Here is a 16,760-nt window from a genome sequence, read left to right as displayed (position 1 = left end):
TGCACCCCCACCAGGACAGAGAGGTTCTGTATAGAGACAACCTTTGTCTCCATTGAGCCTTGAGTTGGGGGATGTGTTTATCATAGGGCTGGTGACTGGCTTTCTGACTCTGCTTTGTTTTCCCAGGGGATCATGATAACTCCCTTCAGATAGTGACAGTAGCCTAGGAAAAAAATTATTTTCTAGTAAATAAGTAAATCAATGACATGTAGTCATTGAACACCAACTAGGTGCTCAGCACGATGCTGCAGGAGATACAAAGAAGTCCCTGCCCTCAGATGGCTTGCAGTCTAGTTGGAAGCACATTTAGAGAATGATTAAATGTAATAACTTACGTGAGTTAGACGGAAAGAGCTTAGGAAGGAAGAAATCAATGTGGCTTGGAATTTTCAGGGCCAGCCTCAGTGCTGGAGTTGGAAGGCAGAGAACTTGAACTAGACCTTGGAGGATGGATAGGGTCTGTTAGATAGGGAGATGGGCAGAGGTATTGGGGTGAGGGAGGGATAACAGAAGCAAAGCCACGGAAGTGAGAGAAGGGCTGGTGTGAGACACGTGGACACACGGGGTGTGAGGGCAGCGAAGCTGGCTAGGATATGTGCTCCTGGTAGAGAGGAGCGGAGGGGAGGCGGGGAGAGGGCCAGTTCAGGAGGTTTGAACTTGACATGAACAGGGTTACTCATAGCTTCCTGAACCCAGTTAGTGACATGATAAAGGAGTATATTGGGGAAATTAATATGGCAGTTGCATGTAGAATGGATTGAGGGATGGAAGCAGAGAGACCAACAAGGAAAGAGACCGTTGTTGTGACCCCATGAGTGTGAGGACATGTTGGGAGATTGAATCAAATGGTGATTCCCAGAGACTTTTTTTTTAAATCACTTGTGTTAAGTTTTTTTTTACTTTATTTTTTTTGGCCATGCCACGCGGCATGCAGGATCTTAGTTCTCTGACCAGGGATCGAATCCGTGCCCCCTGCATTGGGAGCACAGAGTGTTAACCACTGGACCACCAGGGAAGTCCCCCAGCGACATTTAAAAGGAAGAAATAGCAGGCATTATTTGGTGACAGGTTAGATTTAGGTCTTGCAAATAAATGTCCCCATTTCCAGTACTCTACTGCATCATCCTTCTATGTTATTAAAGTATCCTGGCTATGTCAATATTTTGTTACCCAAACTAAACTTTAGGACTATTTCACATATCCAGAAATTTCTCAAAAATTCTGTATTTAGCTATATGTTCTGATTTTTGGTTCATTCCAGGCACATGAGCATTTTTACATTATACAGGCCGGCAGACCTGGACGTGAACCTGCCACTTGCTAGTCTTACAACCTTAGGCAGGTAGGAGTGGGTGATGAAGGCTGGCCAGAGGGGAGGTGTCCTCTGCAGCGCCTCCAGGGGGATGTGCCCTGCCACCCACCTCTGCCAGGGCCCAATCCAAACCAGCCCTGCACGGGTACCCTGTAGTTTTCAAACTTCAATTCAATGATTATAACATTAAAAAGAATGTTTCGGGAATTCCCTCGTGGTCCAGTGGTTAGAATTCTGTGCTTCCACTGCTGGGAGTGCAGGTTTGATCCCCAATAGGGGGAACTAAGATCCAGCAAGCTGCGTAGTGCAGCCAAAAAAAAGAATGTTTCTAGAGTCATAAAATACTTGTACCTAAACTTAGCATGATTTCTTTTTTCTTAAGTTTTCTCTTTATGAGAGAAGGACTTAGCTGAATCCAGTTACTTTTCCTGGTCTTCCTCAGTTCTTCCACTCCCAAAAGAAGCTTCCTGCCTTGATAACAATTTCCACTGTAAGAAATAAAAAGGACCCTATGTTCAACATTGTTCCTTCATGTTTCCCCAGTGGGCTTAGCTTAAGGCCTCTAAGCCTTGGTATATTTATTTTTAAAACTCTGTTCCTGATCCATAGTAAGCCCTCAGTATTTTTTTAAATTAATTTTTATTGGAGTATAGTTGATTTACAATGTTGTGTTAGTTTTTGCCGTACAACAAAGTTAATCAGTTATACATATACATATATCCACTCTTTTTTAGATTCTTTTCCCATATAGGCCATTACAGAGTATTGAATAGAGTTCCCTGTGCTGTACAGTAGGTCCTTATTAGTTATCTGTTTTATATATAGTAGTGTGTATTATATATGTCAATCCCAATCTCCCAATTTACACCGCCCCCCGCCCTCAGTGTTTAATAACATTAATTATTACTGTTGTTATTTTATTATTGTGTGGTAGTTCAGACCAGTTTCATAGTCTTCATTCTCCCTGGGGAGACCCGTCTTGGTGCTTTGTTGGTCTTTGAGGTGCATACAAGCGTATATTAGAACTCAAGGTGCTACACCTTGGGAAAGAAGTTCACAAGAGGACTCCCAGTATGGATCACATAGGAGAGGGGTGGAAAGAGGGGAATTTAAACATATCAATAGATATGTGACTCAAATCCCAACTAATTTTTTTTAAATTAATTAATTATTTTTGGCTGCATTGGGTCTTCGTTGCTGTGTGTGGGCTTTTCTCTTTGTTGTGGTGCGCAGGCTTCTCATTGCGGTGGCTTCTCGTTGTGTGGCTCTAGGCACACGGGCTTCAGTAGTTGTGGCATGCGGGCTCAGTAGTTGTGGCTCACGGGCTCTAGAGTGCAGGCTCAGTAGTTGTGGTGCACAGGCTTAGTTGCTCCACGGCACGTGGGATCTTCCCGGACCAGGGATTGAACCTGTGTCCCCTGTATTGGCAGGCGGATTCTTAACCACTGCGCCACCAGGGAAGTCCCCAAATAATTTTTAAAAGTAACATTTATGGTGCTTTTTTCTTTTTTTTTATAAAAACAATACATGCTCGTTGAAGAAAATTTTAAAAATAACATTTATTGAGTTTCTATTTATAAAATTAACAGTTGCTTATTGAGGAAAACTTAGAAAACAGAGAGAGCTCACAGAGGTGCAAGGGCCCATGTGCGGCCTTGAATAGTCACGGGGAGGAAAGTGAGGAAGCGATGCCGTGAGTAATCGGGCCAGGATGGCGCTGGACCGTTCATCTGCTCCCTGTACTGAGTGTCCAAGACCACCTCCTCTGTCTCCTTAGATTGACCAGCTGAGTGAAGACTGGGCCCGTAAGTGGAACGAGTGGAAGGCCCTCGTGGAGCGTTACAGAGTGGACATCAACAGGAGGAGGGCCGGGCTGGTCATCGACTCCAGCCTGCCGCACCTGATGGCCTTGGAGGACGATGTGCTCAGCACGGGTGTCGTGCTGTATCACCTCAAGGTGAGCGGGCGGGCGCACCCCTTTCTCTCCTTAAGCCGTTGGCCCCAGAGGTCAGGGAGCTCTCAGAGCTGCCCTCAGGTGTGCCCTCAGGAAACTGGGCCTGCCAACCAACTGTGATCTGTTTTGTTTCTGTATGAATACAGCAGAAGACTAGTAATCAGAACAATCATTTGGTTTTCAGCTGCCGCTACTGTCGCTCTTACTTTTGTTCTCTGTGCCTAAATTTCCTTGTTTTAAAGTAAGAACAATGCTGCTTGTATTCCTTATCTGGCTTCCTGAAGCACACGAGTGCAGTCATGGAGGTGAAATCCTAACCTCGAAATTCCGGCAGCACCCCTGAGCGCTCCCCGCAAATACAGGCTGCTCACAGACGGCTTTCAGAGGCTAAAGGGATCAAAAGATCTGAAACAGTTCCCTTCCCGTACTTTCCCACTTCATTCAACCCCCCTTCTCCATTACTAGGTTTGCCTGGGAAAGAAGAGAGGAAAGAGGGGGAGTAGATTTAGGAAGCTTCAAGAAAGCGTGCAGGAGTCCAGAGAGCTGGGGGGTGTGGGGTGACCAGGGCGTGACATGCAACCACCCACAGAAAATGGAGTGATGCGAAGGCCTTCCACAAGGACGTGGCTCCCCTGGTTCTTTGTCACCTGGAGGCCAGGGCCTCACTTCTGAATGAAGTGTTTTGAGGGTTAGTGACCCATGTAATCTCATATCCTGTCCTCATCAAAAGTGTCCTACTATAGAAGGACAGTCCCCATGGATGGCTGAACATACTTTACGTGGCCAAGATCCCTATGCTCACTGAAAATCCAATCTTCATTTTCATAATTGTCCCCAGCACGTTAAATTGACATTTAAAAGGAACAGAGTTTATGGGGATGTGTGACGCTGCTGTCATCCCTGGAGAAATCCGGTTGCTATTGCTGCAGTACATGTGATAGGAAGATGTCGGCAAGTCTCACACATTTAGAAAGTCTGTGTTCTGAGGATAAGCCCTTGGGGAAGTTGTCAGAGACTGAGCCTCCCAGACAGAAGGTTAAAGTAGCTTCTTTTTTTGACACAGTATAAATCATCTCAGTGAAAATGCCTCAGGCAGAAGTGGCTGTTACCTTAATAACAAATCTGAACACCAAAGGCTATCGATCATTCCATTTGTCAGAACCATGGGGAGAGGTTGGAGGTCAAGGAGAGACCAGATGGATTAAAATGCTCAGTATTTGAGTAGAACTGATCTGATATATTGATTGGAGGTGGAGTGAGTGGATGAAGTTAGACATCAAGTGGCAGAGCCTAGGGTAACCCCAGAGGGTTGAAGGATGATGGGGAGACTGAGTTGGAGGCGGGAGATGGACGATGCTGCAGTGCTGGTGTCCTTGCCGAGTCAGTGCACTGGGGGTCACTCCCTCCCTCATGTTCTGACCGTGAACCTGGGGAAACAAGATTTCAGTCTACTTCTAATCGTGGCATTTCTGCAGGTTTTGTAACCATTTCCCCCCTTTTTGTTTGTTTAGATCCTGGTTTGGGTAGTAGTATAACAGTAGTCACTCAAGATTCTCTGTTTTTATTTGCTAACTTGGTTCTAGACCCAGAACTAGTCCCTCGCAGTGGCCTGGGAGCTGTTTGCCTGAGTCACCTTGGGAAGCACCTTAGGTGGGGAGGGGGCAGCAGGAAGGGAAGGCGGAGCAGGTTACTGATATCCTGGACTTCGTCTCATAACTGCCTTTGTGCCGCTGCCCCTCCCAATAAAGAGGCATAAAGAGGCAGAGGGGCAGCAGGCACAGGCGCCAGCTCAGCCCACGTTAAATGAGATGCCAGCACGTTTTTGGGTAGTTTCTGCACTGCAGATCTAGAAGTTGGGATGTGCTGTGGCCTTTATTCCTTTGGGAGGAATGGGCCTCATCATCAGGGCTGACCTTGAACCCTCCCTCGATTCTGGATGGCAGTGTCTGGAGACCGGCATCCGTTGGATCGTGTGATCCTCACTGGCTGAGCGGAAAAGCCTGGGCTCCGGCTGGTTGGGTGCGCGGGGGGAGCCAGAGCCTTGTTCATCCCTTCCAGGGGGGTCTTTCTCCTCAAGCGATTTTGGGGGAGCTATAGGGCCCTCCTTTCTGGCTGCTGATAGTAAAGCCTAGTGCAGAACTTTCCAGTCACTTCAAAAACATCGGTCACCGGGCAGGTGATTTGGCGAGGTTGGAAACGCGTGGGCACAGGACCTGGAGAGACCTGAATTCTAGCCAGGGTCATCCTGTTTAGTGGGTGGGCTCCCTGGGCAGCTTATCCCCTGTCGGCTTCAGATTCCTGATCGTAATACCTACATTCTGGGTTGTTAGGGGATTAAATGAGAGCTATCTGTAAAGCACTCTGCGCAGTGCCTGGGACATAGGGAACGGTTAGTCAGTAAATGATAAATACATATCTTGGGCTTCCCTGGTGGCGCCGTGGTTAAGAATCTGCCTGCCAATGCAGGGGACACAGGTTTGAGCCCTGGTCCGGGAAGATCCCACATGCCACGCAACAGCTAAGCCCGTGCGCCACAACTACTGAGCCCGCGAGCCACAACTACTGAGCCCGCGCGCCTAGAGCTCGTGCTCCACAACAAGAGAAGCCACCGCAATGAGAAGCCCGCACACTGCAACAAACAGTAGCCCCTTGCTCTCCACAACTAGACAAAGCCTGTGCATAGCAACGAAGACCCAATGCAGCCAAAAATAAATAAATAAATTAAAAAAAAAGAAAAGATAAATACATATCTAAACTCGCATCTCTGTTGCCGTGTTGCTGCCTTCCTCAAACAGAGCTATGTGGTCTTAAACTGCATTGTTATTGTCCAAGGGCCAAAGGCCTTGTCTTCTACTAACCCAGTGATTCATTGATATTAACTCCAGTTTCCCCCTCCTCTCTTGTACTCTCTTCCAGTCTTTTTTGATTCTAGATGTGCTTTTCTCCTTTTTGTGCTTTACTCTTCTTAGAATCTGGTGTCTGTTAAACTTCATCTGCGGACCAAGAAGGTAAAAATCCTGTGCTTCCATTCATCATCCTAGAAGGCGTGTCTCTTTGAGGCCGACTGGATTAAACTTGGACTACATTAACCTTAAGCCCTGGGAGAAAGCTATAACCATGTGCCCACTTCCTCAGACTAGAGAAGCTCTGACGGCCTAACTCCAGGCTATGGGACAGAAAGGAGCCGGCCAGCCCTAGTTGGACTTTGCAAAAAACTGGTGCTGCTTAGTCATGCATTTTTCTGACCCCACCCTCTCAGGGGCTTCCTGGGCTGCAGCGTGAGTGGGCAGAGCAGTCAGAACAGCCCGGAGCAAAGCTGAGAGGTGGTGTGGAGAAGGCTGGGGTGGGCATGGGAGGACGGTGATGACACTCAAACAGGTGGGCTCTCCTTTGGGGGCAGGGCTGCGTCCCTTTTTATTCTCATTAAAATGGCTTTGTTTTTCCCTTCAGGAGGGGACAACAAAAATAGGAAGGATTGACTCAGACCAGGAACAGGACATTGGTGAGTGACAGAGCATATGGGCCCGATGCTTCGTGGCAGGTATTCATGCTGGATGGGTTTCTTCAGAGGAACGTGACGGTGCTCTGAGAGGAAGGAATCTTTGAGGTCTGAGGGGCCGCTCCTCTTTCCCGGACATGTTGTGGGTCTGGGACATGATAGGAGGAGACCCACACGGTGGGGTGATCCAGGCCTGGGTGGTTTCAGGCGGTGGCTCTTCCTCTCCTGTCATGATGTGAGATCTTCCAGATGTGGATTCTGATCTCATCAGAAGACTGGAGGAGGTGTTTCCCTGGGCTCTGCCTCCACCCAAGTGACCCCCGCCCCGTTCTGTAGTCCTGCAGGGTCAGTGGATCGAGAGAGACCACTGCACTATCACCAGCGCCTGTGGGGTCGTCATTCTGCGGCCTGCCCGCGGGGCCCGCTGCACAGTCAATGGCCGGGAGGTCACCGCCTCCTGCCGTCTGACCCAAGGTAGGGCCCCCTACAGCCCGGTTTATGCCGGGATGAGTGATCGATGAGCTCCATTCTCATGGGCCAGACCCAGAGAGCTCAGTGAAGCAGACTTTAATGACGGAACACCTAGCCTCTGCACCCAGAGATCTGAAGATTCCCTAATACAGTCCTCTTCCCATAAACAAAGAGGCCCCAATTCTGGGGCTCCAGAGGAGAGAGTGACTCTCTGAAATTAGTACCTGTGTTTGTTAGCTCTGTGTCCTTGGGAAAGTCTCTGAGCCTCAATTTCCTATAAAATAAGAATAATAATAGGATCGTTGTGAGGATTGAATGAGCTAATCTGTGTAATGTTCTTAGCAGTGTTCTTGGCACTTAGAAAACATCCCTAATCATGACTACTGTCACTATTACTACTACTATTAATCTATTCAGATTCTGTCTGTCCTTTGAGGCTGAGCTTGGATACCCCCTCTTCAACGAAGCATTCCCTGACTACTCCACCTGGAGCTCATCTTCCTTTCCTTGGGAATACCAGAGCTCCTCCTGTTCATCTCATTAATTCAATACATATGTTGTACGGTATCCAATGAACACATATCTTATTGACTCAGCTAAATTATCAACTTGTGGGGGCAGGACTTTGTGCCCCAGAACAGTGACCCGCACGTTAACATGTGCTCAGAACACGAGCTGTGCATTGAATTCGCGTCGGTCTCTGTGCCACAGGAGCAGTCATAACCCTGGGGAAAGCACAGAAGTTCCGATTCAACCACCCCGCAGAGGCTGCCATCCTGCGGCAGAGGAGGCAGGTGAGCACATGGTGTTTCCACGTGGCTGCTGGCCTCCCCGCTTCTCCCTTCTGGAGGGGGTCAAGCTTTGTCCGGGTCTGTTGGCATGGGGGTGATGATGCTTCCTTCCTTGTCTGCAGGTTGGAGAGACTGTTGGTAACAGTGGCTCTCTGGAGTGGCTGGATTTGGACGGAGATGTCACTGCCTCCCGGTTGGGTCTCTGCCCTTTGCTTGGGAAGGAAAGGTGAGAGACAGCTGCTCGTTCTGCTGTGGGACGTTTTGGTTTTGCTTTTTAATTCATTACAACATGGAGCGGGGAGGAGATGCGTGTAGCAGCCAAGCTCGGAATGAGGCCTGGTCTGAACCAATGTGGGCGAGTGTTCTGAGGACGTTGAGCTAGCCACTCAGCTGGTGGTTGGCAGGGTAGTGGTCGTGGCCTTCATTCATTTCCCCTTGGGTATTGCAACTTTTTCATCACTGAAAGAGGTATATATCATGTGATGTGTCCTGTGGCCACCTTCCTCTGTCAACAAGATTTACACCTGATGTGTTTGTGGATATCTTTGCTGCTTTTGGACCTACCTCTTTAAATTCTATTAACCCCTTTAAATTCTGGCCTGCCTGTGTGTGAGCTCATGTGTGTGTCAGTTAGCTCCAGGACTGTGGCTTCCTCTGAGTTTTTAAAGTTACTGTGGGATTGAGAAGCCTCTTTTCCTCATGACCATGGGTCCAGTACTGTGCATGAGGGGCAGGAACTCCGGGAACAACATGAAGATATCTCGGGGCTCTGCCCTGTGCTACTCATTTCACCTGCCTTGAGACTGTGGAGTGTGGGTCCGAGTTTTCTACATGATTCATGGGAACTGCTTTTCTTCTTCATAGTCGTTCTTTATCCATTTCTGCATAGAAGCCCCCTCCCAGATCGAGATGCCTTGTGGGTTGGATCCTGGGAATAGTGGTGTCCTGTTCTGAAAGCCACAGTGGCTTGTACCTTGGAGACTTCCTGTAGAAAATGCCAGCAGGGGCCCTGGTACCTGTGAGACCCCTGGTACGGGGGGCTGTCCAGCACCACGAGCACAGGGTGCCTGGGAGGGTTCTGATGGCCCTTGGTCCCCTGCTGCTCTTTCCTCAGGCCAGGCGCCTTGCTGGCGGCTGAGGATAGCCTTGGGGCAGTCCTCGGCGGTGAGATGTTGGATGGGGACAGGAGCGCTCTGAGGCGGGGGTACGAGCAGCAGGCAGGTGCTCCCAGGAGGGCTGCTGGCGACCAGAGGACGATGCTCCAGGGCCTAAGGGAGGGTGGTCAGTGTCGGGTGACTGCGGGCCCTGAGGGGCAACAGAGGGTGGAGCATATCAAGATCAAGGTAGACTCAGGACTGAGGCCGGGGCTCTTGTTTTGTCAGAGTGGCCTCCCTTTTTATAGTGAAGTCATGAAAGGAGGCCTTGTCTTAGGTCAGTTCTGTTGGGAAGTCGCACTGAGGATGTGTTTTTCCCAAAGTCCAGAGGTCTACAGGGAACGATTCTGCAACTTAAAGAGCCGCGGATGCTGAAGATATATGTTGGCGTTGGGTAAAGAGGCCTTACCTCCTGGCTCTACGACAGAAAAGCTGTGTGACCTTAGGCAAGCTACTGAGTCTCTGAGCCTATTGGCTCACCTCTAAGTAAGGATGCTACCGTCTCCCTCCCAGAGGTCCTTGTGACGTGGGTTGAAAGAACGAGTGCACATGGAATGCTTTGCCCAGTGCCCGACACCCCACAGCCCCACTGCCGGGAGGCCCTCGCGGCAGGGGCTGCCCGGGAAGGTGGCCTCCCTTTTGCATTCCTGTCCTCCCACCTTGCCCCAGTGGACCCATCCACCCCAGAGAACACTGGGCTTCTGCCTTTTTAAGGTCTTCTCAGGCTCTCTAGCCCCATGGGCATGGACGTGACCTTTCAGTAGCACCAAGAATGCACCCTTTCATGCAGAGGACAGAGCCGGGGCTGGAGAAGCCGGCCTCTCCCCCTCGCTGCGTTCGCTCTTAAGCTCCAGCTCTGGGAGCCTGTGGGCCGGGCCGGTCCTGCCCAGCTACCATTGCCAGCACGCGTGCGCCAGCCCATGGCAGCAGCGGGTGGTGTGGGCTCAAGCCTCTGAGCGGGCAGAGGGGCCGGGAGAGAAAGTGGGTGTGCGGAGCCCCGCACGTTGTCAGCAGGGCTCCCCGTCTGGGCTTCTGTCTCCATGAGGGTCTCTCATATGCTCTTGGGTGGGGTCGGCTCCAAAGCCTCCCCGTGTCCTAGGTTTCCTTTCCGTCCTCTTTCTCTCTGGAGGGATGCTTCTCTGGTGGGGAGCCTGTGAAGCCAGAGCTGACTCCAGAGCAGGGGAAATTGGCCTGTCGGCCTCCTTTTCTCCCTGCAGCAGTGAGTGATCTGGACCTGAGAGCAGTTTGTCCTTGAAAACTGTCTGTTGTCCATGTTCTTGGCATTTTCCCATTGGGAATTTTGGGAGCTTAGCCTTAAGTGCCTAGAGCCCGGGGGACACTGTTGCTGCTGCCACCACCTCTGCCACCTCAGCGAGTAGGTGCCATTGCATTTCTGCTGTGGAAGCTGCCAGAGCCGAGCAGCTGGAGGGCGCGATGGAGTCCTGGCAGCAGCTGGGGATGCTGGAGTCCCCCAGGGAGAAGGGCACCATCTGAGAGGGACAGAGGTCCTTGGCCGCAGGTTACTGAAGACTGGCCCTTGGTAATCTACCCAATGTATAGCATTAGGTCGGCGTGTTCTTTTTCACATGCTTTCGGGGAACTTGGCTGATGTACTGAACACAAGAGACATTTTCAGTCTGATGGTGTATGGCTCCTCGGACGAATGTGCAGTGTCTGTGGGGCTCCTCCCAGACCGCCTCTCCTTGCGGGCTTGCGGCTGCTATGGAGGAAGCTGTATTGGGTCTGTAGAAGCTGACAGGCTGGCTACAGCTTTCCCCGGGGGAGGGTGGAGGAGCTCTCTTCTAGGGAGAAGCAGATTGTAAATCTGAGGGCCCGGGGACAGTCGGAGAAGGAAGCTGAACACTCTCAGGAAATTCAGAATAAAGACCTCCTTCCTAGCCCTTATATCTGATGGTGTGGATCTTAGCTGGGTGTGTCTAAGACCCTCTGATGGGCTCGGGTTTGTGATTCAGCCGTGTCTGTGGTCAGACACAATTTGGAGCTGTGACGCAGGCGTGATACATATAAATATATGTGTAAAATGTTTTCCATTAACTGCTTTTTCTGTTTGTGTGGCGCTAACCGGCTTCTTGTTCCAGTTGCTATCCCTGGCCTTTGCCTTGCGTGTGACGAACGGCGCCTTTCCTGTTTTCTGTACCTTCCACTCTTGTGTGTTGCCCTTTTGCCCACAGCAGCCAGCAGCCGTCTTCCCCAGAGCACACTCGCACAGGTACCTGGGCCCCTCCTGATCCCTGGACTCACTGTAGATTGAGTCACCTCCCAGCCTCCCTTCCAGAGGGGAGCCTGCTGTTGTGCCGCCTCGCACCCACGCCCCCATCCATCCATTCACTCTCCCCCCCGTCCCTCCTTCACTGTCCTCCTAAGGCTACATTAAGAAATCTTAATTTCTTCTAAGACAGAGGCAGCAGACTTTCTGTGAAGGGCCAGGTTGTGCTGTAGGCTTCGCCGCAGCTATTCCGCTGTGCCAGTGAGGCACGGAAGCCCCCGAGACGATATGTAAACCACGCGTGTGGCTGTGTTCCAATAACTTGATTCACAAAAGCAGGCAGCGCACCATTTAGCCCGCAGGCTGTAGTTCGGGGACCTCTGCTTTCATTCTGCTCTACAAAGTGGTAAACCTCCTAAATGGAATGGACCCCTCAGAGCACACTACTCAGACGCTTTGCCATCTGCTTCTAGTGTCAGGTCACTCAGTGAATCTCCAAGCCTGAGAGCCGTGGCCTCCTGGGGCTGGAAAGAGGGCCGAAGGCAGGATAAGTGAGGCTGGATGGGGCTTTTGTGTCGGTCTCCAGCAGACCCTGACCCTTCCCAGACGCTCCCTCTCCCAGCCCGGAGCGGAGCCCCGTGCATTTGGCTCTTTTTGAAACCTGAATGACAGGGACGGAGAGGCCCTGCAGAAACAGCATGGGAGGCCCTTGCATAGAAGTCCTGTGTGACCTAGGGAGAGGTTAGCATGAGGGGAGAAGCTGTCAGTCTTCAGAGGAAGGCTCTGACTCATCCATGGTCACGCAGGAACCTGGTGGCAGAGTAAAAGCATGACTATAGTCTAGAATTTTTTTTTTTTTTTTTTTCGGTGGAGGTGCCAGGGATTGAGCCCCGGTCCTCATGCAAGCCAAGAGAACCTTTTTTTAAATAAATTTATTTATTTACTTTGGCTGCATTGGGTCTTTGTTGCTGTGCACGGGATTTCTCTAGTTGCGGTGAGCGGGTGCGCGGTCTTCTCACTGTGGTGGCTTCTCTTGTTGTGGAGCATGGGCTCTAGGCGTGCGGGCTTCAGTAGTTGTGCCTCGCGGGCTCTAGAGCGCAGGCTCCGTAGTTGTGGTGCACGGGCTTAGTTGCTCTACAGCATGTGGGATCTTCCCGGGCCAAGGCTCGAACCCATGTCCGCTGCATCGGCAGGCGGATTCTTAACCACTGTGCCACCAGGGAAGTCCCAAGAAAACCTTTTTAAATTTTGTATTATTGGAAAATTTTAAAAACACTACAAATAATCAACTCATGGCTAATCTTGTTTCATTTATATCCCCGACTCCTCCCCACTGGATCTAAACAAATCTTGGATAGTTTCATCAGTAAACGCGTCAGCATGTATCTCTGAAAGGTGCGGTCGAGTCTGAAGCTCTTGAACCCTCTTCCAGGGCTCGTTCACCGAGAACAGCCCTTGAGGGGAGACCAGCTCTCCCCTGGGGCTCCTGCTGCACACACAGGTTGGCATGCGTCTGAGTTCCCTCTCCTCCTCCTGCCACATCAGGAGGGTTTCTGCTTTAGGAGTGGAGGTGCAGTCGTGATCGCTGAACATGGAGGAGAGGGTGTCCATTCCCACAGTGTTTCGGAGCTTCTGCTCTAGTCACAACAGATTTTTAGCAGATACCTTTTTATTCTTTTTTAAAGGACAAAGTTTCTTGATTTAGCTAAAATGTTGTGTTTTCTAAAAACAGCTTTACTTTCCAGGTTATTTTCCTTAACCAAAATGAACTTGTGTTTCTGCTAAACCCACAGTCTAAGAATATGCTAGTCTCAGGACTGTTCTCCCCTCCCGCACTGTGACATCATGAGCTGCCTGTGACACCGTGTTGCCGGGAGTCCAAAGCCCTCTCCGCCCTGTTGAATGCAGGACTCCCTGGGAGGGGCTGAGGCCGTGGAGGTGTGTGCTGAGCTGGGTTTGCATTTCCCCCGGGTAACCCCGGCCCCTGTGACAGGAAGGCGCTGGGAGAGCAGAGTGGCAAGGACCACAGGCCACCGAGGGCTGGAGAGACACCCTGCGGGGCCCAGATTCAGCAGCGGCGGATGTGCTTCGTGGGGGATTTGAGGCAGCGAATCCTAGTGGGACAGATTAGAGCCAAACAGGAACGGGAACTGGACAGGACGTGTGCCAGCCAGCAGGTTAAAGACGGTAGGAGCCTGCTTCCCCTTCCCATCTCTCCACGCCACCCCGGCCTTCTGTATTCTCTCCTTTGTTGTCTTTGTGATATGATGGAATCTTTGGTATTAGGGGTTCTCTCCCCTCTTTTAGAGACCAGAGGCTCTTACACGGGGCTGGAAGCAAGAATAAGGAAGCGACCTTCCTCACTGCCCTCATGCGCGCTTGTCCACGTTCTGCTGCCGGCCCTAGCGTGTGCCCGCTGCCCTGCTGAGGCCCGGGGCTTCGTCCACTTGCCCTGTGGTCAGGGGCCCCGGCACTGCTGCCCCAGAGGGCCATGTGGCCCTCATCCCGCCACGTCACCCTGGCCAGCTCTTCACTCTGTGCAGGTGCAGCCGTGGCCGGAGGTGCCTGAGTCCAGGGAGGGAGGACGGGTTGACCTTCTCTCAGGGTATTTTTGGTTCGCAGACCAGCAGTGGCTGCTCAGAGAAGGGACCTGGCCGGCCGGCTTGCAGCAGCAGCTGCAGCAAGACCGTGTAGAAGAGAAAGAACTTGCAGCCGCTGTGCCATCTGATTCATGGTGCCAGACAGACCCTGAGACTCGGCCATCTCCCCTGGTCCAAAGCCAGAAGAGGGTGGTGCACCCGCAGCTCCTGCGGAGACTCGCGCTTCGGTTGGCGGAGCAGAACGGCCGGCAGAGAAGGGTCTCGTTCCAGCTGGAGAGGATCATCGAGAAGTCGAGGCTGCTGGAGGCCCACAGGAGACCGGAGCAGCTCAGGGCGCTGTGCTGGCTCCAGGATGACTGCCCCCGGAGGCCCACCTTCCCGGCCCCCTGCCCTGGTGCCCTGGTCCCAGGGCCTCAACGTAGAAGCAGATTGACAAGTTGCAGTTCTTTGAGCCTCCGAAGGCCCTGCAGCCGGCACTCGGCCCAGCTGCGCAGGTACAGCCAGCGGAGGCCACCTCGGGGCACTGGCTGAGGTTTACAGCCTTGTTGCCCAGGCAGCGATCTTTACTTCCTGGGGCCTCAGTTTCCTCCATCTGTGAAATGGAAAGATGTGTCTACTCTTCTCTTCCTCATCACTTTTTCTCCTGATCACTCTCTTCTTTCTCTGTAGTTGATATCTTCTAAGATCTTCCCTGCCCCCACTCTGAGGGGCAGCTCTTGCTTCTTTGATCATATCTGCTGAGGGAGAATCTCAGCTTCATTTTCCGTGTGCTCTAGACCCTGACTACCCACATATGTCTCACTGTGTGTGTCCTGCCGCCACTCTGTCTCATATTGCCTCAAACCGCACTCTTCCTCCCTCCCCTCCCCTCCCGCCCAACCTGCTGGCTCCAGTCAGTTTCCCAGCCCACCTACCATGCTGAGCAAGTGAAACACTCTCTTTCTGACTCCTGGGTTCATTTTGGGATCCTCCTTGTTTCTTTTCTCCTTCACTCCTCGCATTCAGTCAAGGTGAGGATATGTTATCTCCAGGCTGCTTGGAGCAGAGGACTGTGTCTACCTCTTTATATCCTCCAGGCCTAGCGCAGGGCCTTGCCCATATTAGGTGCCCAATTAATGTCTATTACTATTATGTTTGCTTACCAATCTGGTCTTAAGAGTACTAGGTAGGCTTTTTTTTTTTTTAAGTTTTATTATGAAAAAATTTCCAACATACACAAAGTTGAGAGAGTTGTGTACCTATCACCCACGTTCAGCAAATGTCAAGATTTACCATGCTTGCTTTGTCTCCCCTCCTTCCTTTTTCTGATGAAGCATTTTAAAGCAACTTTTAGATGTGATGTCATTTCAATCCTACATCAAGTATACACTTCTGAAAAATAAGGAGTTTTCTTATAACCACATTGTCATCACACCCAACAAAATTAAGATTAATTATTCAGTGTAATCAAAAACCTAGGCCATACTCAAATTTCTCTAATTGCCTCAAAATATATATTTATAGTTAATTGAAATTAAGGTCCGATAGAATTTACACACTGCATGTGGTTGTTATGTCTTTTAAGTTTCTTTTAATCATGCTTTTTAAAAATTTCTTCATTATCGTCGATTTGTTAAAGAAAGTGGGTCAATTCTGTTAAAATGTGCCCCTTTATAGATTTGTCTGTTTGATTCCTTGTAGTGCCATTTAAGTTATTCTTCAGTTCCTCATGTTGGAAGTTTTCCCTAAAGGCATGATTAGATTCAGATTCAGTTCAACCTTTTTGTAAGATAAAGAAAATGAGGAACAGAGTGTACCTGGGGCTTCTTTGAGAGCCAGGACTATAGTCTGCAGTTTCCTTATGTACCTATAGAGCTGACCCCGAAGGCTATAGGGGACAGTGACATTGGCCTAGTTTTAAACCTCTTTCAGAGCAAACTAAGTGGGACTTTATATTCCTTCTATCAGCAGGAAGTAGGGACCTCTTACTTTTCTGAGATGGCTTTCCTTGTCTCCACAGTGTTTTCCTGAATTGGGATCCCTCCACCACGTTACCTCCTATGCCTGACCCTACTGAGCAATTATCAGAGAAAACCCCATCAGAAGAGTACTTGCCCCAGGCTGCTTATTATCCCCCAAGGACAGGGCATTTCATCAAGCATGCCCTCCGTTCCTCCGGCGAGGGGCAGCTCTGCACAGCCAGGAAGGCCCTGGCCAGGAAGGGAGCCTCACCCCCTGGCACCTGCCTCACTGAGAGCTGCGAGTCTGCCGGTGTCCAGGAAATGGAGAGAGTGGGTAAGCAGCCCTGTTAGATGGTGGCCCAGAGTTTAGCAGCTAACAAGCTAAAGCCATGGGATAAGCCGGAGGTCCTCACCCCTTCCACCCAGACCAGGAGGGCTAAGGCCACTCACCAGCAGGGTGGGGAAAAGAAGGGAACCTTGGGCCCCATGAGGCTGCTGAGGGAGCCAGTTGCGGCTCCTCACATCCCCATGGATCCAAACAGGCCACTGGGCATGGAAAGGCAGCCAAGACTTTCTGGGCAGAATCCACCCCACCTTCTCCAAGCGGGGCATCAGAGAGGCAGCAGAGGGTCCTGGCAGCTAGGGTTGAAAAGTCCTCTCGCTTGCCTCACAGCAGCCCTTTGAAGAGGCAACACAGTGCGGGGGACCCAGACACCACGGCCTCACTCACAGGTTCCAGCCCCGTAGTGGATCTTGCAAGAGAAAAAGGTGGTGATTTATCTGATGCAGATAGCAGTCACTCAGTAGATTCT

At 50.8% G+C, this 16,760-nt stretch overlaps 1 protein-coding gene across 6 annotated transcripts in view; it reads left to right on the top strand.

Annotated features, from left to right (window-relative positions):
* Nucleotides 1-16,760, top strand: part of STARD9 (StAR related lipid transfer domain containing 9) — a 133,276-nt gene that overhangs the window by 84,289 nt on the left and 32,227 nt on the right. For 5 of the 6 annotated variants that reach the window (XM_059913498.1, XM_059913500.1, XM_059913499.1 and 2 more), the window contains 8 exons: nt 3,090-3,269; nt 6,717-6,768; nt 7,102-7,239; nt 7,948-8,030; nt 8,150-8,253; nt 13,402-13,595; nt 14,031-14,502; nt 16,008-16,282. In XM_059913498.1, the coding sequence (XP_059769481.1) occupies nt 3,090-3,269; nt 6,717-6,768; nt 7,102-7,239; nt 7,948-8,030; nt 8,150-8,253; nt 13,402-13,595; nt 14,031-14,502; nt 16,008-16,282 (1,498 nt within the window). Of the gene's footprint in view, nt 1-3,089; nt 3,270-6,252; nt 6,275-6,716; nt 6,769-7,101; nt 7,240-7,947; nt 8,031-8,149; nt 8,254-13,401; nt 13,596-14,030; nt 14,503-16,007; nt 16,283-16,760 lie in introns of those variants that run through there. The other variant, XM_059913504.1, reaches the window with a different exon arrangement.

Source organism: Balaenoptera ricei, chromosome 2, assembly GCF_028023285.1.
Source record: "Balaenoptera ricei isolate mBalRic1 chromosome 2, mBalRic1.hap2, whole genome shotgun sequence".
NCBI classification, from domain to species: domain Eukaryota; kingdom Metazoa; phylum Chordata; class Mammalia; order Artiodactyla; family Balaenopteridae; genus Balaenoptera; species Balaenoptera ricei.
The sequence above is the reverse complement of the archived record's forward strand: the minus strand, read 5'-3'. Positions and strand labels throughout refer to the sequence as shown.